Source organism: Chiloscyllium punctatum, chromosome 15 (genome assembly GCF_047496795.1).
Source record: "Chiloscyllium punctatum isolate Juve2018m chromosome 15, sChiPun1.3, whole genome shotgun sequence".
Taxonomy (NCBI): Eukaryota; Metazoa; Chordata; class Chondrichthyes; order Orectolobiformes; family Hemiscylliidae; genus Chiloscyllium; species Chiloscyllium punctatum.
Genome location: NC_092753.1, coordinates 84,234,164 through 84,261,499, shown reverse-complemented (window position 1 = coordinate 84,261,499; position 27,336 = coordinate 84,234,164). Strand labels below are relative to the sequence as shown.

Below are 27,336 nucleotides of genomic sequence, written 5' to 3'. Positions count from 1 at the left end.
AAAAGTTAAGAATATGCTGCCAGTGCTTTATCATCACATATGTGATCCTAGCATATGCTATCTAGAAATTCCTGGAAAGATAAATTCTCAAAGATAATTAGGATATAAATGTGTCTTATTGATAATGCAAAATAGGCACCAGGGAATTGGCAGCTTCTATTATGCACTGCCCAGTATTCTATTCCATTGATTTCAATATTGTTTTGCTATCGCTTATTTAGGAACAACATCCAATGGGAATTTCTACCTCAATGATCTTCTGGCTATTCATTGTGTGGGGATTGTGGGCAGCATTAGGAGCCATTTTTGACATCTCTGGAGATCATCTGTATGATATTTCATGGTGGTGAGAAGGATACAACTGTGTTTTGTACGCACCAAGGGTTTATGAAGAGGTGTCATTTAAATAGTAATTTAAACTAACATCAATTGGACCCATGTGTAAGTCTTGAACTTTTAACAAAGAACAGTTTGCAAAGAAAAATGGCTCTAGGTGTAACAACAAGGAACAGAGCTTTAGATAGATGCAGCCGGTCTATAAGATTTTCAGAGGGATGTCACATTGTCCAGTTTGTGGGTGGTATAAGATTATTGGATTCTGAACCCAGCCAGAAAGATTTTGAGAAATAGTTTGCTGTTTCTTGATCTCTCTTTCACTGCAATTCCTTTTGGCAAAATGGCAGGGCTAAGGAGTCACTAAAAGCGGCAATCAGAGGCCAGCAACTCTAACTGGCTGGGCCTTCTTCTTGGGGTCTTGATTCCAGACAAGAATCTAAGCTGTCCTTCCACTGCCTGATTAGCGTTGAATTTGGTGGACTTTCTCTGGAAAAACAGTCGAGATGTTTCCTTACTGCCTTAACAAGATTCTGCTTATCCTTCTCAGTGACTGAGCTTAACTTTTAAGGTCATGACCCTGCCTTGTTCTGAGTACCTTCTACCTCCTTCCCCCCACCATCCCCCATTGATTTAAGCACTTTGGTACATCAATGGTGTGGTGAAATGGTGAGTGAGTGGAATAATTTCTGATCAGAACTTACCCTTATGTTTGAAAAAGGTATTCTACCTTGTATCACATTGGCACAGCGAATAAATCTTATTGTGTCTTTGATCACACAGGTACAATCCCACCACTGATTAAATCAGTGGTCCAGACCGAGGAAGGAATGGCAACCAATGAAGAACTGAAGATGCTGGTGACCATCTCATGCATTCTGCTGGCTGCCCTGCTGCTGTTTGCTCTGCTTCTGATTGTTCGAAGGCGACGGAGGGAGCAGCGCCTGAAAAGACTGAGGGGTTAGACACATTTATAGAGTCATAGAGTTATACAGCTTAGAAACAGGCCCTTCTCTCCAACTCATCCATGCCAATCAGATATCGTAAACTGATCTAGTCCCATCTGCCAGCATTTGTATCCCTCTGAATCCTTCTTATTTATGGACCCATCCAGATGCCTTTTCAATGTTGTAATTGTACCAGCCTCCACCATTTCCTCTGGCTGCTCCTTTCACACACACACTGCCCTCTACGTGAAAAGGTTGCCTTTCAGGTCCTTTTCAAATCTTCCCCCTCTCACCATAGATCTCTACCCTGGGGAAAATACCTTATGTATTTACCCTATCAATGCTCCTCATGATTTTAGAAACATCTATAAGGTCATCCTCAGCCTCCAATCCTCCAAGAACAAAAGCCTCAGCCTATTCAGTTTCTCTCTGTAGCTTAAACTCTCCAGACCTAGCAACTTCCTGGTAAATATTTTCTGAACATTGTCAAGTTTAACAGCATCTTTCCTGTAGCAGGAAGACCCGAATTGAACACTGTATTGTAGAAGTGGCCTCACCAATGTCCTGTACAGACAAAACATGACATCCCAGTTCCTACACTGAATGCGCTGACCAATGGAAGCAAGCGTGTCAAATGTCATCTTCACCACTCTGTCTACCTGCAACTCTACTTGCACCTGCACTCTTTAAGTCTCTTCATCCAGTAAAGCCTTACTATTAACTGTATAAGTTCTGTCTTGGTTTGCCAAACCAAAATGCAGTGCCTCACATTTATGCAACATAATCTGTATCTGCAATTGGCCCATATGATCAAGGTCCCATTGTACTCTGAAATAACCTTTTTCACTGTCCATCACACCACCAAAATTGGTGTCATCTGCAAACTTACAAACCATACCTCATATTCACATCCAAATCATTTATAGAAATGACGAAAGGCAATGGACCCCACCTCAATCCTTGCAACACATTTGTTAGTCACAGTCTCTTTAAAAAGTCTCTTCGGACAATCTCAGATCCACACTCTCCCCTGACTATCATTTAAAGATGTCACTGGCCTTGACTATTCTTCTCCTGTTTGAGTGTTTTTGATGAAGAGCTTATGCTCGAAATGTCAGCTCTCCTGCTCCTCGATGCTGCCTGACCTTATATGCTTTTCCAGAGTCACACCTTTGACTCTGATCTCCAGCATCTGCAGTCTTCACTTTCCCCTGAGCGTATTTGTTGCCAGGTTATACTGTCACATGGTATAGCAAGGCCAGCATGGGGCCATCTCAAGGTTCTTTCTTTTTAACATCTTGAGACAGGTATGATAATGAATATCTCCTTTTCTTACAGATGCCAAAAGTCTGGCCGAGATGTTGATGAGGTAATGCACTGCAGTTTTTCAGTATTCAATGTTATTCATGTTACAGACTGCCAACGATGATACCTGTTCTATCTGGAATTTCTGTGCCCCTGTTGAAAACAAAAAAAAAATCACTGGTGACTATTCCAAAGTCACACCAGACAGCAGTATGGTCACTGCATCCAGTTGCATATGCCAGGGTCATATATGGGCCTTATTACCAGCCAATGGTGGGTTATGGGTACCAAGCAAGCATACTCCAGCTGCTGGCCACTTCTCAGAGAATAGGAAACCAACTGGTGTCTACATTGAGCTGCCTGGCAAGGCCAAGACTTTAACAATGGGTGGCAGGAGTGGCCTCAAATGGGGCATCAGTTGTCCCAGATTGTTTATGTGGCATTGCGGTGCGTCAGTCAGAAGTTGCTCACATATTTTGGGTGAAGCCTTTGCTCCACAGGTTGAATTGAGTGCCTGTTCCACCCCGTTTGTACCTGAAACATTTTGTATGGCAATTTGCTGGAAATACGAGCTATTAAAATCAGAGTCAAAGGGAAGGGGACATCTGGAACCTACATCAATGGAGCAAGTTAATATTTAGCCAATCAGAGTATGCAAGTGATGAAACATAAATTGAGAAGGAAATGTTTTACTTAGTCTTTGAATTATTTGGCAGGCCAGCTAATTGCTAATTTGCCTTCAGGGAGCTGATGCTGAGCTTCTTTCTTGAACTGCTGCAGTCCATGTGGCATCAGTATATCTGAATACCATGAGGCATGAAAGGATTAGCGGTATAGCCCTGTGTAAAAATGGTGTGTGGCATGGAGGGGAACTTGTAGCTTGCAGTGTTATGTGCTTCTGCTGCCCTTGCCTTTCTGGGCAGTCGAACCACTGGATTTGGAAAGTGTAAGTTAGAGTTGATGAACTCAGTGTCAAAACTGGCACAGAAATGAAACGAGGAGAGGGAAAAAAAAGGAGACAGAGAGAGAAAAGGAGTAAAATAAGACAGCAATTAAACCATGAAGAAATTTTTTCCACTCAATACCAAAGAGGTTCTTTGGAAATAAGTCCTTACAATCTTACCAGACCATAGGGCTGCTCTCTCATTGGAGAGAGCGAGAGAGAGAGAGAGACGACTGTGGTGATTTAGCCTGAGGGTCACCATGCCTCAGGCAAGGGGAGACAATGGGAATCAATCAGAAGTGAACCTACACTGTTGGCAGCACTGTGCATTGCAAACCAGCCATCCAACCAACTGAGCAATCTGACCCTCAAATGACTTCTAATGCATTGTTAAGAGAATCTCTGATGATCAGTCGGGTTTAAATATACAGAGATGTTCACTAGTTCTTTGCGTCACTTCAGATTGACTTGTAAATGCCTTTGAGTATCATGATGGCACTGCTCAGTACAGTTCAATGGTGAGCTGTGCAACAAGATGCCATTTTCCTCAAGCAAACAGTGGGACAGTGCAATTGGACAGCAATATAAAAGTTACAGTCCTTATCTTTGCCTCATGTCTGAGGTTCCTAAGGAATTTATGCTTAAGTAATTGTAAGCATTATAAACCTCATTACTACACCGACAGCATGTTATGGGCTAATATTCTCAAGGAACCGAACATGTTAAAAAAATCTTGGAAGCAATTGTTCTAATCACATTTGTTTAAAGATTATGATGCCCTGTGCCTGTTAGAGGAGGCATATTTTGGATAAATATTTAAAGATGAGGTAATGTTGAGTGTCTGTAGACAATGTAAACCAAACCATTCCTCTAATTCGGAGAGAATCTCATGAATCAGCATCGTCTATTGTCCACATTTGATGAATGACTGCAATTGAAAAATCTTATAGATGTCAGAAATGTATTTGGAGGGTTCGCACAGCACCGCCAAGTTTGCTTTTTCACCCAATTGCAGTTAATCTGTGTCCTGTGTTTCCTGAAATTCAGTGTCAGATTTTCGTATGCTCCACAAACCTTTAAAAATGGTGGGAAGGATACAGAGATAGAAGTGACGTCTGACAGATCCAGTTTTTGGCAGCAGGTGCATGGTACAACTAAAATGGGAAACCCCCAGTTAGAAAAGAAATCTGAATTTCATGCTGTGCACAAAAAGACCCCATTTTGCCTGTTTGAAGGATCCTCATTTGCAATGTGGCTGTCACAAGTTGGCAGAAGTGCCTAAATTCTCTTGAAGGGTGGAGAATGTCTTTATAACTGTCAAGATCTGAAACTTCTCTCAATAATACCATCTTTAAAATGAAAAGAAAAGAGTACAGTTGTCGTTCCTGATGAAGGGCTTATGCCTGAAACGTCGATTCTCCTGCTCCTCAGATGCTGCCTGACCGGCTGTGCTTTTCCAGCACCACACTCTCGATATTGCTGTTGTCACTGGAGAGCTTTCTTTAAAAAAAAACCCTGTTGCATTGCTTTGCCTGACCGTCAATCGGAAGGAAACTATCAGATTAACAGGAACGTTCCAGCTGGTCAGACAATTTCCATAGATCTCTGTTGACATTTCCACAGATGTCACCCCTGAACCACTGAAAATGTTTGGCTGAATTTAAGGAGCTACAGTTATGTCAACAATGGATTCCGAGTTCACTATTTGTTTGACTATTCAAAGACGCTATAAAAGGATTATCTGTCTTCGACGTGGATCTGAATATAAATTTGTTCTGGTTTTTTCCCATGGTCCAAAGGTGTGCAGGTTAGGTGAATTGGCCATGCTAAATTATCCACAGTGTTCAGGGATGTATAGGTTAGGTGCATTAGTCAGGGGAAATGTAGGGTAATGGGTTTGGGTGGGATATTCTTCGGAGAAGTAATGTGGACTTGTTGGGCCAAAGGGCCTGTTTCCACATTGTAGGGATTCTAATTCAAACTATGGCACGCTTGTTTTAAAGAGGGTCACAAACTAATGAAGACCTAAACAATAAAAACAAGAAGCTTTTGAAATGAAATGGTTGCAATAATGTCATTATGTGGAAGACCTCAGACGTCATGGCTATTACCAGAACGTGCTTAAGGCATAGATATTAGGTTATATGTGGTTTTCTTTCTATCTCTTCCAAGTAAAAACACAAGGACATCTGATACCCTGAATAAACAGCAGCAGACACTGAGAATGCACATCGATATCCCTCGAGCACAGCTTCTGATAGAAGAGAGGGATACCATGGAAACAATCGGTATGAAATTCACCATCTCAATACTTTCCAATCATTTGTAAAATGATATCATTTAATTCCTAAATTAATTGCCTTTTTGACCATTAACCTGGATATATCAAAAATTCATCCTGCAGCTTGAGGGACAATAATGTTTCCTTTTCTTGGAGACAGAATCTTGTTGAGGCACAGGAGCTAGGGAGTCTTGCCAGCTGGATGGAGAGCTGGTAAGAGTGCTGCACGGCTTCTTGGCAGTGGAGGGATGTAGAGAGAAAGAGATTGAAGGAGTAGAGCAGTTCCCTGTCCTATGTTCAGTCCTTTAATCAGGCTTTGAGTGTCGGGATACCCCTCCCCTTAATTGGCTGACAGGTGACCAAAACGGCTTCTTCTTTGGACGCGTTGCATGGCACATGAACACATGGAGCTGGGCTAATCCCAGTGTTGGAGAGATGAGGCCCTTAAAGTAGTTCCTTAATTGACCAATTAGTAGACTCAGTTGATGGAGCAGGAAAACCAACCAGGAACCTTCCCACCCAGAACTTAGAATCATAGAGTCGTATAGGACAGAAACAGACTCTTTGGCCTAACTTGCACATGCTGACCAACTTTCCTAAAATGAACTATTCCCATTTGCCTCTATTTCACCCATATACTCCTAAACCTTCCATATCCACATACCTATCCAAATGTCTTTTAAATGTTGTAATTGTACTCACCTCAACTGCTTCTGCTGACAGTTTGTTTCATAAATACACCATCCTCCGTGAGAAAACATTACCTCTTAGGTCCCTTTTAAATCTTACCCCTCTCACCTTAAACCTATGCCCTGTAGTTTTGGAGTCTCGCACCCTGGTAGGAAGACCTTGGCTATTTACGCTATCTAAGCCCTTCATGATTTTATAAACCTCTATAAGGTCACTCCTCGACCTCCGACGCTCCAGGGAAAAAAGACCCAGCCTTTCCTCATAACTCAAACCCTGTAGTCTTGGTAACTTAATTCAGGCAGAGGAGTAAGACAGGGTGGGGGTGGAGGGTTGGAAGCATCACTCTGAAATAAATGTTTTTCCTGTCACAAAGCTTTTCACCTCAGGAAGCCAAAAATTCCGCCCTTGGCTCTGAAGGGCTCGGGCAAAGTGCAGAAATTTGCCAGAATTCACAGAATCACGGAACTGTTACAGCACATGAGGTCATTCAACCCATTGTGTCTGCATATGCTCTTCAAATGAGCATTGTTTCTTGCAACCAATTCCATGCTTGTTCCCCATACACTTGCACATTACTTCTGTCCAGGTAAACATCTAATCCCCTGTTGAACGCCTCAATTGAACTGTCCTCCCCTACATTTTCAGGTTGTGTATTCACTACGGAGCTATTTGCTGTGTGGAAAAGGTTTGCTTGCATCGTTTCCAAGTCACTTTAAGTCTTTGACCACTAGTTCTTTATCCTTTTGCAAGCGTTATCAGTTTCCCACTACCTGATCTATCAAACCCGACCATAACTGTGAATTATACCATTGGCCTTCATTCTGTTGAGGAGAGTAGAGGAACTGTTGTTGTTCTTCTAAGTTTAAGTTGTAAGGAGATTTAATGGAGGTGTTCAGAATTATAAAGGATCTTAATAGGATAATTAAGGAGAGATTGTTTCCAATGACACAAGAGTCAGCAAGCAGATTTCAAAGATTTAAGATCAACTGGAAAAGTAAAATAATTACAAATTTAAAAATAAGATAGTGAAGAAGAGATTTTTTTAAATGAATCTGCACTTCATTGCCTGAAAGAATATTGGGAAGAGATTCATGGAGTCACAGAGTAATTTACAGCACACAGGGAGGCACATAATAACCATTCTGAATGCAATAATAACCTTCACAAGGCAATTGGACACATACTTGAAAAGGAAACTTTGCAGATTTGTCACAAAAGAGGAGTGGGACTCATTAGAAAGCTCTTTTAAACAAGCAACATCAGTAGTACAATGGGTCACTTGGGCTCCTTCTGTGCCCTATGATTGTACAGCTTGTACATTTTCATGGTAGCTCAGTGGTTAACACTGCTGCTGTACAGTGTGAGGGACATGGGTTTGATTCCACCCTTGAGTGACTGTCTGTGTGGAATTTGCACATTCTCCCTGTGGTTTGTATGGGTTTTGTCCTACAGTCCAAAGATATACAGGTTAGGTGGATTGGCCATGCAAAATTGCCCATAGTATCCAGGGATGAATGGATTAGTCATGGGAAATGCAGGGTGATAGGGTAGGGGATAAGTCTGAGGGGGATGCTTTTTGGAGTCAATGGACCAAATGGCCCGCTTCCACATTGCTGGGATTCTATGATTTATAACACTTAAAAGTACAAACTTTTCTCTAGTTACAGTTGGTTACATATGGCAATGACAGCTTTCCGGTTCTTTGTTCAAGTGGTCAATCTTCATTAGTAATATTAGACAGTCAGCATTGCCAAAATAACCTTTCATGGTGGATATAAAAAAAAACATTGTAACTTTGTTCAATTCCTACACAGTTGTGCTTTCCAGCAGAAGTTGCCACATAGTAATCACATGATATCGAAATGCCTTGTCTACTTTTTTCTAATATAAAATGATTATGTCAACATATGACAATGGAAAGTAGCCCTCAATATAATCACACTGAAGTTACATTGACTGGCCAGCAGTGGGGCTAGAGTACCTCAGTCTGTTTCTCTGCCAGGATTGTCAAGAAGCTCAGACAAGTCAAATTCCTTGCTTCCTAAATCCACTCTATCTTGTGTATTTACCTGTAAATGATTACATAAAATATATTTATATAATAACAAGGACAAGATTAATGACTTTGAAATGACCACTGAATTGCATCAGTGCATGATATCGATTTATTCCTGTCTTTTAGCACCACTTTGGATTCTGATTGACTCTGCAATGCTGAAAGAGCATTTATCTATATGTGTGTATGTGTGTGTTTACATTACTATGTATAGACATATAACGAAAAGAAGTATGCACAAATAGCTAGCTGTTATTTGCCATTGAGAATGAAAAGATCACTTTGATAAAGCTGAAACTGCGATGAAGTTTTGGGATCAACAGAGGTTTAAGGGCCAGTAATAACCAGAAAGGAAGTGGAATTGCACATGCACATACCCAGTGTGAGAGGAGAGAGCCATATGAGTTACAGCACAGAAGGAGGCCATTTAATCCCTCATACTGGAGCTGGTGCTTAGTCAGTCCTTAACTTGAACTATGTTACACTAATCTCCTTGTCCTCAGCCTCACCTCTGAATTAGGAGGTTGTGGGTTTATGCCCCCTTCCAAAGACTTAAACCCATAATCAAGGGTGACTCTAGTGCCCTGCTAAATAGAGTGGTGCACTGTCAGCAGTGCCATCTTTATGATGAGACATGAAAACAAGGCCCTGTGTGCTCCACAAACTATTGCTAAGAGTTGTAAAACAAAAACAGGCAAGTTCTCCATGGTGTTCAACAGTCAACATCTTTAGGTTAGAAAACCTAGTAATTTAATCCATGGCTTTCTGTGAACACTTGCTGTTCTAGTTGGTTGCCTTTTACCCTTTCATTTCAACAGTAACTTAACTTCACAATGTTTGAGGCTGCAGTGTTTTGCTGAGATGGCAGAGGCACATTTAACTCTTGCAAGTTCTTTATGTTTCCTTGCTCAGAATCATAGAAATGAGAGAACCTTCAGATTGGAGCAGTGCAGGAACTGAACTCAACAGAAACTCCACTTTGAAGCAATAAAGCCTCTCATGATTGCATCAAACTGCATGCCACCTTTCATTTTAATATCTCTTTTGGATGAAAATCTGTTGAAAGACTGATTTGTAAACAGTGTACACCTGCTGTGTTACAGACGACCGATCTACTGTGCTACTGACGGATTCGGACTTTGGAGAGGCTGTGAAACAGAAATCGCTAACGGCCACACACACTGTCCATTACCACTCAGTCTCGCAGGCCACTGGCCCTCTAGTGGATGTTTCAGATGCCCGACCTGGAACCAGTGAGTATTCTTGACGGAGAGGGAGTGCAAGTGAGAAAAACCAACATGAGAGAGTGTGGGGATGGTTGCCATGATGGTGAATGGATTTGTTCCCATTAGTTCCTTTATTGTTCAGATTATTGAGTACAGTAGTTGGGAGATCACATTGCGGCTGTACAGGACATTGGTTAGGCCACTGTTGGAATATTGCATGCAATTCTGATCTCCTTCCTATCGGAAAGATGTTGTGAAACTTGAAAGGATAGAGAAAAGATTTACAAGGATGTTGCCAAGGTTGGAGGATTTGAGCTATAGGGAGAGGTTGAATAGGCTGGGGCTGTTTTCCTGGAGCGTCAGAAGCTGAGGGTGACCTCATAGATCATGAAGGGCATAGATAGGACAAACAGACAAGGTATTTTCCCAGGGGTTGGGGAGTCCAGAACTTGAGATTATAGGTTTAGGGCGAAAGGGGAAAGATTTAAAAGAGAGCTAAGGGGCAACTTTTTCCCGCAGACAGTGGTGCGTGTGTAAAATGGGCTGCCAGAGGAAGTGGTGGAGGCTGATACAATTGAAACATTTAAAGGGAATCTGGATGGGTATATGAATAGGAACGGTTTGGAGGGATATGGGCTGGGTGCTGGCAGTTGGGACTAGATTGGGTTGGGATATCTGGTCAGTATGGACGAGTTGGATCAAAGGTTCTGTTTACATATTGTACATCTCTATGACTATGACTCTAGTAGTCACAGCTGTCTTTAACTAGTGTTGGCTTCATTTGAGTAGGAATGGGAGTTTTTGTCATGGACTCTGGACCCCAGTCTGTGTTTTAAGGAGGATCCCTCAAAGAGCTTGTCTCTGAAATTCCACTGAGGTGCCCCTGCTATAGCTTCTGAGAAAATGGCATAAACCCACTATTACTTGCAAAACACATTTGGACTATTGCCCTATGGAACTTTGTTCTAATGTTCAAATTGATGGGCATTTCAGGCATTAAGTAATGGTTAGTCTGTGTCAGAGGAGAAATAGTCAGCTCCAGTGATATGCCCTGATGGCACTTGTTTTGTTGCAAATTGACAACTTTCATTTCCTACTCTTACCATCCTGATAGCCTGTCTGAGTATCAGCTTTGAGCTCAGCCACAAATAAAAACTCATGGATTCGAATTCACTCAGTGACTGATTCAAAGAGCTTAATTTTCATGGAGATGGGAAGATTTCTTGATTCACTGATGCCCTGCCCCCACACCGAGCCAATCCCAATTTTGTAAGGAGGAGGAAGGATGCATTGTGGAATTCACACAAGCAGGAAACCTCCAAATCAGTTTGATCATTTGAACTTAGTGCTGGGTTTCAACAGACTCCAGTTTGGCTCTTGCAAAAGTCTGAATCATAGACCAAGAGAGAAATTGGTTGGCCTTTCGTAACTGCTTTCTAAGGGTGGATAAGTTTGGTCTGATCTGTCTTGATCAGATGTATTTTTTTCAAAAACCCTTCTCTTTAAACCGCAAGAGAAAAAACTAGCTCAGTGTCAGTGACTTTTTTTATACAAATACTCTGCTGAACTATTTTAGCTGGGGTAGCATCTGTTGGAGCAGTTTCAATAGAGATATTTGTTGAAATTTTCCAAAATGCAATTCATCATGAATGCTTCACTGAGTTTCAAATACTACAACTTTCCCAGCATGGAATCTGCAATCATTGTTTGATTGACAGCTTAGAGCAGATATTAAGGGATTAGTTACTTAAATAGGAGTTTGTTTTTTATAAAAGATTAAACATAGAGTCATACAGCACAGAAACAGATCCTTTGGTCCAGCTCATTCATGCCAATCGGATTTTCTAAACTGAGCTAATCCCGTTTGCCTGTGTTTGGCCCGTATTCCTCACAACCTTTCCTACCTATATACATGTCCGAATGTCTCTTTAAATGTTGTAATTATACACAACTCTACCACCTGTCTGGCAGTTCGTTCCATATGCACACCACTCTCTGAGTGAAAAAGCTGTCCCTCGGGTCTCTTTTAACTGTTTCTTTCCCCTTTCATATTAAACCTTTGCTATCCAGTTTTGGCCTCCCCTACCCCAGGAAAAAGGCCTTGGTTATTCACCTTTTCCATGCTCTCTTGATTTTATAAATCTCTATAAGGTCGCCCCTCAGCCTCATATGCTTCATGAAAAAAGACTCAGTCTATCAAGCCTCTCCTTATAACCCAAATCCTCCAGTCACAATAACATATTTATCAATCTCATTTCTGCACTCGTTCCAATTTAATAACATCCTTCCTGTACAAGAGTGACCAGAATTATACACAGTACTCCAAAAGTGGCCTCACCAATATCCTGTACATGATGTCACAATTACTGCACTCAATATACTGACCAATGAAGGCAAGCGTGCCATACACCTTCTTCACCGGCCTGTCTACCTGTGTTATAACTTTCAAGGAATTGTGTATCTGTACCGGTAGATCAGATTCAAAAACTCTGGTTTGCATGAAGGGGAGACTCGTTTTCCATCATCAGGTCTGTACACTGAGAACTTAATTGGATTTTTAGAAAATATTTTTCATCTCCACAAGACTCATGGATGCTGAATGGGTCAGAATTGCTTTGGCACAAAGGGGTATGATGGACCTCAAGAGTAGGTGGAGGAGTGGGTTAACTTTGAGTTGACGTAACAATATGAGGGCTGCATGGTGGTGGCGAGTGGTCTAGCCCATTTACTTTGGAATTCTCAATCCTGGGAATATATATCACTACCATACATGACTGACTCAATATCACTTTTTGAAATCTAAACTTATGCGAGTCCACTGAATTTATACCATCCTGCGTCTGCTTAGCTGTATCTGGAGATAGCAGGTTTAACTGCATCCCATGTCACATTAAGCGCACCACCCACACCCCATTCCCCTTTTACCCAGAGCAAAAGTCTTGGGACATTGGGTAACTGGGGCATTTTTGCTAAGGCATACCAGTTGAGTCAGGACATTTCCCATTTCAAGCCACCTTGCCTGAAGACTGGGGACAGAATTTTTCATAGGGCAGTGTTTTCCACCCTGCTACCAGCAAACGTCAGTAGGAGGTGCAGCCCCACTCTGGACAGCCATGGAGCATTACTTAGCTAGATGAGAGACTGCTGCCCTTATTGGGAAGAAGTCCCATCTTGGAAATGCTCGTCAACTATATAAACTGGCAGCTCTCTACAACCAGCAGTGACACAGGTAATAGAGGCCTTTGTTGGGACTACACCAAATCCCACAGAAAGATCTGCCTAGAACCCTGGAAATTGGTACAGGATACGTTATGTAGCTCGGAAAGGAATCCTCAATAGGGGAAAGGAGCTAGAGGATGAAAATTGTCATAATAATGTAATGATAACCAGTTGATTAATTCCATGAGTTGGTTTATTTTTTGTCAAAGTATAAAGTCATAGAGACGTACAGCATTGAAACAGACCCTTCAGTCCAACTTTTCCAATCTATTACCACCTGCCAGCACCCACCCCATATCCCTCCAAACAATTCCTATTTATATACCTAACCAGATGCCTTTTAAATGTTGCAATTGTACCAGCCTGCACCACTTCCTCTGGCAGCTCGTTCCATACACGTACCACCCTCTGCGTGAAAACGTTGTCCTAGGTCTCGTTTATATCTTTCCCTGCTCACCTTAAACCTAAGCCCTCTAGTTCTGGACTCCCCCGCCCCAGGGATAAGACTTTGTCTATTTATCCTATCCATACCCCTCATGCTTTTATAAACCTCTATAAGGTCACCCCTCAGCTCTGACATTCCAGGGAAAACAGCCCTAGCCTATTCAACCTCTCCCTATAGCTCAAATCCTCCAACCCTGGCAACATCCTTGTAAATCTTTTCTGAAACATTTCAAGTTTCACAACATCTTTCCAGTGGGAAGGAGACCAGAACTGCATGCAATATTCCTTCAGTGGCCTAACCAATGTCCTGTACAGCCGCACATTATAAACTACAAAGCAGAAACTCTAGCAAACCAAACGATTTCTATGTGTGCAGCGTACAAACTGGATGAGACTGAGTCGCAACATTGTGTGTACATAGCACATGGAGTCCATAAAGATGAACTCTCTTAAGGGAACCGACAACAGGGGTTATGTTTGAGAAGACTTCCCAATCAGGAAAGTGTGTGTGTGTGTGTGTGTGGCAAACTTCCACCCCCACCTTGATACCCAAATAGGTAACAATGCTCGGTTCCCTCCACCACTGTACCCTCCCTCACCAAAAGCTCCCAACCAGCCTCAAAGTTACACTCTGACAGACAGCAGCTCTTAACTGGCCACTAACCGTCCGCCTAAGAGCCTCAGTCAAGGTGGGCAAGCTTCTCCAGTCTTCTGTCAAACCCATAAAATCATGGCCAGGTGGAAGACAGGTGAGGAAGGAATGGGAAGGATATTTGTAGATACCTGCTGATGGTAGATTTACACAATTCTGTCCTTCGTGAAGAGGTCGATGAAAAATAAAGAAAAAGTGTCACAGTTTGACCAATTCAATCTCATATAAACAGGAGGTTTATACTTGATCAGTTTAGATATTAACTCTCCTCTGAGAACTATAGGAATGATTCAGCCCAGAAAAGGGCCCTTTGGCCCATCTTTCCATGCCCCCAAAGGTATCCCATTTTCCTGCACATGGCCAATAGCCCTGCAGCTTACAGCACTTAAGGTGCAGATCCAGGTACATTTTCAAAGAGTTTCGGGTCTCTGCCTCCACCACCAACTCAGGCAGTGAATTCCATACACCCACCATCCACTGCATAATGAAGTTATTCCCCATATCCCCCCTAAACTTTCAGCCACCCAGCTTGATTCTGGTTTTTGAAATCTCTGCCAAGGGAAACAGGTTCCTCCTGTCTACTCTATCTCTACCCCTCACAATGTTGTACACCTCATCACGTCACCCTTCTGCCATCTCTACTCCAAGGAAAACAACCCCAATCTCTCCTCATCACTATGCACTCCAGCCCCGGCAACATTCCAGTCAATCTTCTCTGCACTCTCTTCAGTGTACTTATGTCCTTCCTATACTGTGGTGACTTGAACTGTATATATATTTCAGTGAGGTGATGCACTTTGGAAAGAATAACAGGAAGGCAGAGTACCGGGACAATGGAAAGATTCATGATAGTATGGATGTGCAGAGGGATCCTGGAGTCCATGTACATAGATCCTTGAAAGCTGCCAACCAGATGGATAGTGCTGTTAAGAAAGCATATGGTTTGTTAGGTTTCATTCGTAGAGGGATTGAGTTCCGGAGCCACAGTATCATGCTGCAACTGTACAAAATGCTGGTGCGGCTACACTTGGAATGTTGTGTACAGTTCTGGTCCCCATATTTCTTGAAGGATGTGGAAGCATTGGAAAAAGTGCAGAGGAGATTTACCAGGATGTTGCCTGGTCTGGAGGGAAGGTCTTATGAGGAAAGGCTGAGAGACTTGAACCTGTTCTCATTGGTAAGAAGAAGGCTAAGAGGGGATTTGATAGAGACATACAAGATGATCAGAGGATTAGGTAGGGTAGACAGTGAAAGTCTTTTTCCTCGGGTGATGACATCAGCGTGTACGAGGGGGCATAACTACAAATTGAGGGGTGATAGATTTAAGACTGATGTCAGAGGCAGGTTCTTTATGCAGAGAGTGGTAAGGGTGTGGAATGCACTACCTGCTAATGTCGTCAACTAAGCCACATTAGGGAGATTTAAACAATCCTTGGATAAGCACATGGATGATTTTGGGATAGTGTAGGGGGATAGTGCAGGGGAATGAGCTGAGAATAGTTCACAGGTCAGCGCAACATCGAGGGCCGAATGGCCTGTTCTGCGCTGTATTGTTCTATGTTCTATGTTCTGGTTGTGGCCTCACCAGTGTTTTATACAGTTTCATCATTATATCCCTTTTTTGCATTCCATATCTCTGCCAATGAAGGAGAATATTCCATATATCTTCTTTATAATCTTCCCTACCTGTACTGCTATCTTTAGTGACCTGTTCCCTCTCAGTATATTCCCAATTATTATGTATTGCCTTTTACTATTTGACCTTCCTAACTGTATTACCTCACATTTATTAGAGTTGAACTCCATCAGCCACTTTCCTGTCCACTCCAACATCCAATCTTATCATTTTGGAGCTTACAGCTCTTTTCTATCCACGACATGGCCAATTTTTGTACAAGCTGCAAATTTCCAAATTGTGCCCCTCAAATCCAAATCTTAGTGTAGAAATCAAACATCAGGTTTCCCAACACTAAGCCCTGAGGAACACCACTTGAAACAGCTGTCCATTCACAAGGGCAGCCATCAACCATTAGCCTTTGTTTCCTGTTTCTCAGCCAATGATCCAATTTGACACATTACCATGTATCCCTTGGGCTTTTACTTTTTTTAACTGGGCCTACCATGTGGGACCTTGTCAAATGCCTTACTAAATTCGATGTAGGCACCATCCGTTGCACTACCCTCGTTGATCCTCCATGTCATTTCCTCAAAGAATTCAATCAAATTTGTAAGATATAACCATCCCTTCACAAAGCCATGCTGACTATCCCTGACTAGTCCATGCCTTTCTAAGTGACAGTTTATCTGATCTCTCAGGACGATTCCAACAATTTGCCCACCACTGAAATAAGACTAATTGGCCTACAATTGTTTGATATTTCCTTTACAAACATGGAACCATATTTGCATTCCTCCAGTCCTCCAACACCTCACCTGTGTCTAGTGAAGATTGGAACATAATCCCCAGAGCATCTGTTATTTCCTCCCTGACCATCAATATCCCAGGGAACAACCTATCTGGTCCTGGTGATTTATCCACTTTTAAGATTCCACTTCCTCTAATACTTCACCTCTCATTTTGATTATTTTGTCCGATATTTCACCCTGCTCCTCTTGGATTCCTGCACCCACATGATCCTTTCCTTAATGAATGCGGAGACAAAAAGATCATTTAAAATCCTTCCATATTCTCTGCATCTTCACACAAGTTCTCTTCTTCATCTCTGATAGGTCCTACTTTTCCTTAACTATCCTTTTGCTCCTTATATAATGATAAAACATCTTTGGGTTTTTCCTTTGTCTTGCTTGCTAATATTTTTCTAATACCCTCTCTTTAATTGCCTTGTGTTTTACTTGATTCCTGTGCTTCCTCTAGGCTACCTGCAATGTTGGGTTTTTTGTGACTATCATAAACTCTCTTTTTCTGTTTAATCTTCCCCTGTATTTTTCTAGACAACCTAGATTTCGCAGTAGCATTCTTATTTTTGGAGGGGGCTTGTCTGCTTTGTGCCCTAATGATCTCATGTTTTAGTGCCTCCCACTAGTTTTCCACTGAGTTTATACTTTAGCAGCTCTATCCAGTGCTCCTCAGTCAAATCACTTCGCAGTTTTGTAAAATTTGCCTTCCCCAAGGTAAAGCCTTTTACACCTGATTTATCTCTGTCTGCAATAAGACTAAATCTAACAGAATTGTGGTCACTATCCTCAATATAGCCACCCACTGTCATTTCACCCACTTGTACAGCTTCATTTTCCAAAATTAAATCCACAATTGTGTTTCCTCTCATTGGGCTTGTCATGTATTCTTTAAAATAAATTTCCTGGACATAGTACATAAACCTTTCATCCTTAATGCCCCTTACATTGTTTAAAACCCAATTGATATTGGGATAGTTAAAGTCTCCTACTATTATTGCCCTCTTATTCCTACAGGCTCTTGTCCAATCTCCTCAGCAATTATTGCCTCAGTAACTGAAATCACAAGAGCCACCAAGTTTTACAACATGTAATTCCATTATATAGAGAATGGCACGCTTTATCTCTATTGTCTCAGATGAAAGTTGTTTTGTCAAAAGCCTGGCAGTCACCAAATAGCAAAAGTCGTTTATAATAAGAGAGCAGCAGGACTTCAAGCCCACCCCCTTGCGATTAACTTTCACAAAGAATCCTTAGCAACCGACAGGAGAAGCTATCGTAATTTCTACTCACATTTACAATTCTCAGGTTAATGCTCTGATCCTTACACATCACCGTATTGCAGGTTCATCTGAGATCAATAGCAGAACATTGCAGTTCTTAATTCACTCTTGCTTGCCCCAGGGGGCAAGGAAAGAGAGAGAGAAAGAACACTGCATCAATTTTCAGTGAACAATTGACACTGTGAGCCACTGCAGTGAGATTGTTAGAGAGTTGTGGAGGAAAAGATTTTTTTGCTAATTGCATTCTGGTTTTTCTCTGTCTTCGAAAGCAGTGCCCTCTCCATCAGAGGTGAGGCTCCACATGGAGGTGTGATACCATCCTACAGTGATATGCCTAAGTGTATTATGGGCATTTGTCATGTGTGTGTGTGTGAATGGGAATTATGGAGGTGGGACGATGGCTGAGTTGTGAACACTGCTGTTGGACAGTGCCAAAGACCTCGGTTCAATCCCAGCCTCAGATGACAATCTGTGTGGATTTGCACATGCTACCCTATGTCCTGTGGATGCTGTGGTTTTCTCCCACAGTCCAAACATGTGCAGGTTAGGTGGATTGGCCACAGAAAATGCAAGGCTATTGGGTCAGTCTGGTGGGATACTGTTTGGAGAGTTGGTGTGGACTGGATGGGCTGAATGGCCTACTTCTATACTGTATGGATAAAATGGAACTAGAAGCGGACCCTGCCCTTCCTTAGATAATATGAATCAATTTGATTGTGGATTCCAGACCCAACCATTTGAACCCCTGAGCTACATTCTAAGGTTGGGGATCCTTTTGCCTGCACACTGCAAGAGTGATTTACTTTCCAGTTATCAACCTGCTGTTCGCTCATCCGACCACAAACCTCTGTAGTATAACCCACCTTGTCAGTTCTTTGTGATTCCATTTCCCTTTCCCTCCAGCCCTATAATGCCTTCAATTATAATCTTTCCCTCTCCCATTAAGATCATTTCTGCAATTTAATCATCTCTTGCAGAATATTCAAACACTTCATTGGTGTGTGTGCGTATGTGTGAGTGTGAGTAAGTGTGTGTGTGGGTGGGGGGGTGGGAGAGAGAGTGTGCGTGTACGAGTGTGTGTGTGTGTGAGTGTGTGTGTGAGAGAGAGTGAGAGTGTGTGTATGTGTGTGTACATGTGTGTGTGTGTGAGAGAGAGTGTGTGTATGTGTGTGTGAGAGAGTGTGTGTGTGTGAGAGAGAGAGTGTGTGTGTGTGTTTATTTATATATACAATATCTTCCAGTCTTGGGAAAGGTCTTCAGCTGTAAAATCTATACCAGTAGATTCCCATTTTTCTTGTTTGGTTAGATGTTCGTGGTTAGGTCAGCATTTAGTGCCCTTAGAAGGTAGCAGTGAGCCGCCTGCTTGATATCACTGCAATCCATGTGGTGCAGGTACAACCACAGTGCTGTTTCGAATGTTAAAGGAACTTTAGTTAATTGCAGATAAAAGCAGAAGAAATTGGAGCTCTCTGTGCCTGATCTGCTATTCAACCAGAGCACAGCTGGTCTTCTGGGCCAATCCCACCTTTCTGCACAATCCCAATGTCCTTTGATTCATTTAGTATCCAAAAATTTATCAATAATTTTGCTAGACCTGCTAAGTGTGAATATGTGTGTGCACAAAAATGTACGTGTTAACTGTTTTTACTTGGACTCTGTCCACGACCCAGTGGGGAAAAGTGTTAGTTGAGCTCCTAATTTTCACAGTGCATCCTCTAATTCTCCTCTAGTTCTACTCTCACAGTCAAAGTCAAATAACCATCTCGCATCCACATTATCAATGCCTCCCAGGATCCTGAAGACCTGAATTGTGTCCATTTTCCATCAGCCTTCCTCCATAAAAACCTGTTTCAGTTTCGAATGACTCAGCTACCTAAAGCTCTAAATACCAGCACCATCCTTTTCATTCACTGTTTCAAAGGAATTTTAATAAGCACACATCAGTGAGCCCTTTGATATAACCTGCTTAGTTCAGCAGGAAAAGGAAAAGGCATTTTAGCTGGGGAAAGATTTTGAATAAGTCATTTATGATGGAAGATAGGAATACCAAAGTTGAAAGTATTTTAATTTTGCTTGTAATTTTCAAGCCTGCGGTGCATTAGATCTCTCACTGCAGATCTGCATGAGGGAATGCCGCATTGTTTAAAATGATGATCATTGCAGTTTAATTAGATGTAAATAATTCAGAATGCTTTGGAAAATAACAGAGTCGTTTCTGTGAATTTTTTATGAGAGCACGGAGAAAAATAAGTTTGGAATAGCATTAAAGGTCTGTATTAACAATTACGCCAATTTGTTGTGAAGATCAGATTGTAAATTATACAAATGTCACATAAACTGAATAACAGCTTGACTTTGAAATACAACCACATTTGGCACCTGGTTTTTTGGGGATCCAAGGGGCCTCTTAAAGCTGCAATATGACAGTCAGGAAGTGCATACTGAATACCAGCCAGAATTCCCCCACCCGCTACATTGAAGTAGGCAAAACAAGTTGGAATTTCAGGACCAGCCTGAAACAAGTATTCAAGGATTAACATCTTTGCTGATACAGTTAGAGCATTTGTGCCCATTTTGAGCCCCCAGTAAAACAAAGATTGCACTGCAAGTTCTGTAAAAGCTCATATACATGAATCTTATTAAGCTATCCTTGAAAGGATCTCTACAGGCCGTGGTCTACAGAGTGAAATTGTTCAAAAACACACTTAGATGCAATCTCGTATGCCTTCGACAAAAGGCATCCAGCATCAAATTATGCACAGTAAGTGACCCTAAAGCTGCACTGTAACTTACAAATAAACGCCATAAGGAACTATCAAGTGTAATTTCAGGGTTTATGTCTGCAGTGATTACACAGTTCAATTGGATTGTGAATGCTGTATATTGTCCCAGACTATGGTCTTTTCAGCAGAGATTGAAACAGACATGATAAGAGCTATGAGGTGCTGAAAATGTACTACTGTGCAATTAGAACGAATGATGAGTTGCAAAGCTGTCCAATTTGGATTCTCGTTATCGAGATACAGAGATGGCAGACTTCCACCATCCTCAGAAATTAGACACATCGTGACATTCAGCTTCTGTTGACCAGTGGTGTTCATTTTCTGAATTTTGTGATCTTTAGATCCCACAGCCCGCAGGACTGTGAAGGGAGTTCCATCAGCTCGCAATAGGTACTCCAGCCAGTGGACACTGAACAGACCCCACCCAACCGTGTCTGCTCACACGCTAACAACTGACTGGAGAATGCCAACACCACATGTTGCGGGATCTGTTGATAAGGAAAGTGACAGCTACAGTGTCAGTCCATCTCAGGACACAGGTATTACTGCACTCTTGCACAGAAGCTTTCCATCATCCCTCCCCCAATGGAGGAAATCATTATCCAGTAGATGATGCTCGATGATTTTTCATACTATATCTTCAAGAGTATAAAACATGGAAAGGGCGGTTGAGGGAGTTGATAGGACTTCCTTTGCATGCAGAAATGATAAATGAATATCAGGCAGCAAAATAATGGGGACCATATGGGCCTTCTGTCCTTTGCACACAAGAAATGACTCTCCCCTGCATTACTAACAGGATGGTTTTTATGACTCATATGAACTATAATTTGAAATGTTTTCGACAGTATAGCCCAGTGCTGCTGAACAGACCGAGAGGTCAGCAGCAGCTGCAGCTAGTCTCATTATTAGCTCATTTACAGTATGCTGAGTTTGTCACTATAATGCCACACTTCTCCGAAAACGAAAGTCTTACATTCTTATAGCATCCTTCACAACCACAGGACAAGTCACATTATCCTATAACCACTGCTGTACTTTTGTGAATGGCACCAAGTTCAAATCCCATTCCAAGCCACTGAGCACAAAAATCTAGATTGACATTGCTGTGCCTCTCTTACTGAGTACTCAGCGTTGGAAATGCTGTGTCATAACCCTCTGCTGTGCTCTCTCCAATGTGTTCACATCCTTCATATAGTGTGGCTCCCAGCACAGCACACTATATTGCAGCTGAGATATAACAAGTGCCTTATACAATTTGGGGTGGCTCAGTGGTTAGCACTGCTGCCTCACAGTGCTAGAGATCCGGGTTTGATTCCAGCCTTAGTTGTTTATATTCATTGGAATTTAGAAGAATGAGGGGTGGTTTGAAAGAAACATATCAAATTGTGAAGGGAATAGATAAGCTAGAAACATGGAAGGTGTATCCACTGGAGGATAGAACTAGAACTAGGAGTGTAGCCTCAAAGTGCAGCACATAGAAATAAGTTGAAAAGAAACTTCTTCACCCAAAGGGTTATGAATCTGTGAAATTTCCTGCCCAGTGAAGCTGTTGAGGCTATCTCATTGAATGTTTTTAAGGCAAAGATAGGTAGATCTTTGAACAATAAAGGAATTATGGGTTATGGTGAGCGGGTGGATAAGTGGAGCTGAGTCCATGAAAAGATCAGCCATGATTGTATTGAACAGCAGAGCACACGGGATGGGCCAGATGCCCTACTCCTGCTGCTGGTTCTTATGTTCTTACGTACATGAACATAAGACATTTCAACTGGCAGGACAGGAGGAGAAAGTGGATAATAGTGTGTCTTGGGCTTTATTAATAGGGACAAAGAATAAACGAACAAGGAGATTATGCTGAATTTAGAACCCCTACAGTGTAGAAGCAGGCTAATCATCCCATTGAGTCCACACCAACCCTTTGAAGAGCATCCTACCCTGACCCACCTCATCCCTGTAACCCTGCATTTCCCATGGCCAATTGACCTAGTTTGCACATCTTTCGACTGGGAGGAAATCAGAGCACCTGGTGGAAACCTATGCAGACACAGGGAGAACATGCAAACTCCACAGAGACCAGGTGCTCTGGTTTCCTCCCACAGTCGAAAGATGTGCAAACTAGGTGGATTGGCCATGGGAAATGCAGGGTTACAGGGATGAGGTGGGTCAGGGTAGGATGCCCTTTAGAGGGTTGGTGTGGACTCAATGGGATGATTAGCCTGCTTCTACACCATAGGGGTTCTAAATTCAGCATAATCTCCTTGTTCGTTTATTCTATGTCCCTATTAATAAAGCCCAAGACACACTATTATCCACTTTCTCCTCCTGTCCTGCCAGATGTAATGTCTTATGTGCATGTACGTAAGAACATAAGAACCAGCAGCAGGAGTAGGGCATCTGGCCCATCAGAACTGTTCCGCCGTTCAATACAATTATGGCTGATCTTTTCGTGGACTAAGCTTCACTCACCCACCATCTCACCCACTCACGCTTTCCTGATGAAGGGCTTATGCCCGAAACGTCAACTCTCCTGCTCCTCGGATGCTGACGGGCGGTGCTTTTCCAGTGCCACACTCTCGACACTCACCATAACCCTTAATTCCTTTACTGTTCAAAGATCTACCTATCTTTGCCTTAAAAACATTCAATAAGTAGCCTCAACTGCTTCACTGGGCAGGAAATTCCACAGATTCCTAACCCTTTGGGAAAATAAGTTTTCCTTCAACTTAGTTCTATGTGCTGCCCCTAATTTTGAGGCTATACCCCCTAGTTCCAGTTCCACCCTCCAGTTTCTACCTTTATCAATTCCCTTCATAATTTGGTATGCTCCTATAAAATCACCCCTCATTCTTCTAAATTCCAATGAGTGCAGTCCCTGTCTACTCCTCATATGCCAACCCTCTCAATTGTGGAATACACCTAATGAACCTTCTCTGCACCCCCTCCTATGCTGGTACATCCTTTGTCAAGAAAAGAGACCAAAACTGCACACAGTACTCTGGATGTGGCCTCACCAGCACCCTATAGAGCCGCAATGTAACATCCTTATTTTTAAAAGTCCATTTGCCTTCTTAATTACCTGCTGCGCCTGCAAACCAAGTTTTTGTGATTCATGCACAAGGACACTCAGGTCCCTCTACACAGCAGCATGCTGCAATTTTTTTGATGAAGGGCCTATGCCCAAAACGTCGAATGTTCTGCTCCTCAGATGCTGCCTGATCTTTTGTTCATTTCCAGCGCTACACTTTTTGACTCCAACCATTTAAACTTAGTCCACTTCTCTGCAATTCCTACCAAAATGGATGACTTCACATTTACCAACATTGTATTCCATCTGCCAGACCCTTGCCCACTCACTCAAACTATCTATATCCCTCGTCAGACTTTCAGCATCCTCTGCACACTTTGCTCTAACACTCTTTTCAGCAACAGCTGCAAACTTCGACACACCACACTTGGTCCCTAACTCCAAATCATCTGTGTAAATTGTAAAATAATTACAGTCCCAACACTGATCCCCAAGGCACAACACTTATCACTGATCACCAATCAGAAAAAACACCCATTTATCCCCACTCTTTGCTTTCTGTTAGTAAATCAACCTTCTATCCATGCTAATACATTACCCAATACAGTGTGTACCTTTATCTTATGCAGCAGCCTTCTGTGTGGCACCTTGCCAATGCTTCTGGCAATCCAAATGCACCACATCCATCCGTTCCCCATTGTCCACCAGGCTTGGAATATTCTGAAATAACTCCAGTAAATAAGTTAAACATGACCTGCCTTTCATGAACCTAGGCTGTGTCTGCCTGATGGGACAATTGCTATCAAGATGTCTCGCTATTTCTTCCTTGACGATAGATTCATGCACTTTCCCCACTACAAAAGTTAAGTTAACAGGCCTAAAATTGCCCACCTTTTGTTTACCTCCTTTTTAAACAAAGGCATCACATTTGCTGTTTCCCAACCTGCCAGAACTGCCTCAGAGTCCAGTGAATTTTGGTAAATTACTAAGAGCGCATTTGCATTTCCACTGCCATCTCTTTTAGTACCTTGGGATGCATTCCATCAGGGCGAGGAGATTGGTCTACCTTTAACCCCAGTAGTTTGCCCCACGCCACCTCTTTAGTGATAATGATTATTTATAAGTCCTCACCTGCCATAGTTTCTTTGTCTTCAATTGTTGGCATGTTATTTGTGTCTTCCACTGTGAAGACCGACACAAAATACCTGTTTAATGCCTCAGCCATTTCCTCATATTCCATTACTAAATCCCCTTCTCATCCTTTAAAGCACCAATGTTTATCTCAGCCATCCTTTTTTGTTTTATATATTTGTAGAAATATTTGCTATCTGTTTTTATATTCTGAGCTCATGATCTATCTTAACTTCCTTTATATAATTTTTGTCATGGCTTTCTGTTGACCTTTAAAGATTTCCAAATCCTCAAGTTCCTCACTGATCTTTGCTACTTTGTATGCATTAGCTTTCAGTTTGATGCCCTTCTTTATTTCCTTAGTTACACGTGGCTGATTATCCCTTTTCCTGGTTCCTTTTCTTCGGTATATAATTTTGCTGATCATTGTGAAAAATTGCTTTGAAAGTCCTCCACTGTTCCTCAATTGTCACACTACATAGGTTTTGCTCCCAGTCTACCTTAGCCAATTCCTCCTTCATCCCATTGTAGTCTGTTTTGTTTAAGCACAAGACACTGGTATTGGATTTTACCTTCTCACCCTCCATCCTTATTTTAAATTCAACCATACTGTGAGCATTCTGTCCGAGAGCGTCCCTAACTAAGAGATCATTAATTATTCCAGTCTCATTATACCGGATCAGATCTCGGATAGCTTGCTCCTGTGTAGGTTCCATTACATACTGTTCAAGGAAACTGTTGTGGATACGTTCAATGAGCTCCTCCTCAAAGCTGGGCAAAAGTGAGGACTGCATGTGCTGGAGATTAGAGTCGAGAGTGTGGTGCTGGAAAACCACAGCATGTCAGGCAGCATCCAAGGAGCAGGAGAATCAACGTGTCAGGCAAGAGCCCTTCATCAGGAATGGCCATTTGATGAAGGACTTTTGCCTGAAATGTCAATTCTCCTGCTCCTCCTCCTCAAAGAAGCCCTGAATGACTTGATTTGACCAATCAATATGTCGATAAAAATCTCCCATGATAAATGCCATTTTTACATGCATCAGTTATTTCTTTGTTTATTGCCCACCCTAGCATGATGTTATTATTGGTGGCCTATAGGGTATGCCTATCAGTGACATTTTCCCCCTTGCTATTTCTAATTTCCACACACGTTGATTCAGCCTTCTTCTCCGTAGAGCCTATATCATCTCTCATGACCACCCTGATGTCATCCTTAAATATTACTACCTCCCCTTCCTTCCCATCTGCCCTTCTGATTAGTCAGATACCCCTGGATATTTAACTCCCAGCTGTGACCTCCCTGCGACCATGTCTCTGTAATGGCCACTAAGTTCTGCCCATTCGCAATGATTTGTGTGGTCAACTTATTTACTTTGTTTTGAATACTGCGAGCATTCAGGTAAAGCTCCTCTATGTGAGTTTTGATACCTTCTTTTTGAATCCTAACACGTGCCCCAGAAGAACCTTTGTTTGTCTTTTTCTGTCAGTACCTGGTTTCCACTCATCTTAGTGTAACACCACTCAGCTGCCTCTTGCTTGTTATTTACTGTCTTGATTCTCTTTTTCCTTAAGCCCTCACCACTCTAGCTCGCTCAGAGTCTCCCTTTAGATTCCCATACCCCTGCCAAACTAGTCTCAATGCTATTGCAAACCCAGGATTCCAAATGAGTTATTTTGTTAACCTGCCCTACCAATTTCAAAGGTTTGTGCAGAACATGAAGAGATCTATATCTCTCTGCACTCTCTCTAAAATTGTTTCATTCTGTCATCAACTTGACACAGCTCACCCCAGATCTAAAGCACCAGATGCCAGACTTGACACCCACCTTCCATACCAGACCCGATTTCTCCCAGCCCCCAAATCAACCCACAAACATTGCATCACTTACCAACTTGTATCCTGGAAACCTACCCCTCAGCTTACATCCTGGCATCCTACCCAGCTGGCAGTCTGTTTCCTGATGCCCTAGATGCAGCCTATTTGGCATCCTATCCATGGTGCATGAACTCACTCCCCAGCTGTCACCCTACCTAGCTGGCATCATTCCCTCCCACTACCCATCATGCACCATACCCTCCCAGCACAGTTACCACAAAGGTATTTCCTAATCAACTTGTTTGTTTGTGTCATTATGCATCTGGAAGTAGATGGGACTTTTTTTTATTCATTCACAGGATGAGGATGCCATTGGCTAGGCCAGCATTTATTGCCCATCCCTAATTACCCAGAGGGCAGTTAAGAGTCAACCACATTGCTGTGTGTCTGGACTGTAGGCCAGACCAAGTAGGTACAGCAATTTCCTTCCCTAAAGAGGATGAGTGAGCCAGATGGTTTTTTTTCCTCCCCTGAAATTCAACAATAGATTCATGATGATCTTTTGTCTCCAGAGTTTTTTTTTAACTGAATTAAAATTCCACCAATTGCCATGGTGGGATTTGAACCCAGGTCCCCAGAATGTTCCTGGGTGTCTGGATTAACATGCCAGTGAAAATCCCACAAGGCCATCGTTCCCCTTGGATCCAGGCCTCCTCTTTCAGAAGTAAGGACACCACCATGACCACAAGAGCTCCTCACACTTGCCTTACACTCTTTGACAGTA

General features: G+C 42.3%; 1 protein-coding gene across 2 annotated transcripts in view; it reads left to right on the top strand.

Annotated features, from left to right (window-relative positions):
- The window catches only part of LOC140486476 (cell adhesion molecule DSCAM), a 693,577-nt gene that overhangs the window by 642,919 nt on the left and 23,322 nt on the right, over nt 1-27,336 (top strand). For both annotated transcript variants that reach the window (XM_072585696.1, XM_072585695.1), the window contains 5 exons: nt 1,117-1,293; nt 2,619-2,649; nt 5,701-5,816; nt 9,659-9,808; nt 20,919-21,116. In XM_072585696.1, coding sequence (XP_072441797.1) covers nt 1,117-1,293; nt 2,619-2,649; nt 5,701-5,816; nt 9,659-9,808; nt 20,919-21,116 — 672 coding nt within the window. The remainder of the gene's footprint in view (nt 1-1,116; nt 1,294-2,618; nt 2,650-5,700; nt 5,817-9,658; nt 9,809-20,918; nt 21,117-27,336) is intronic.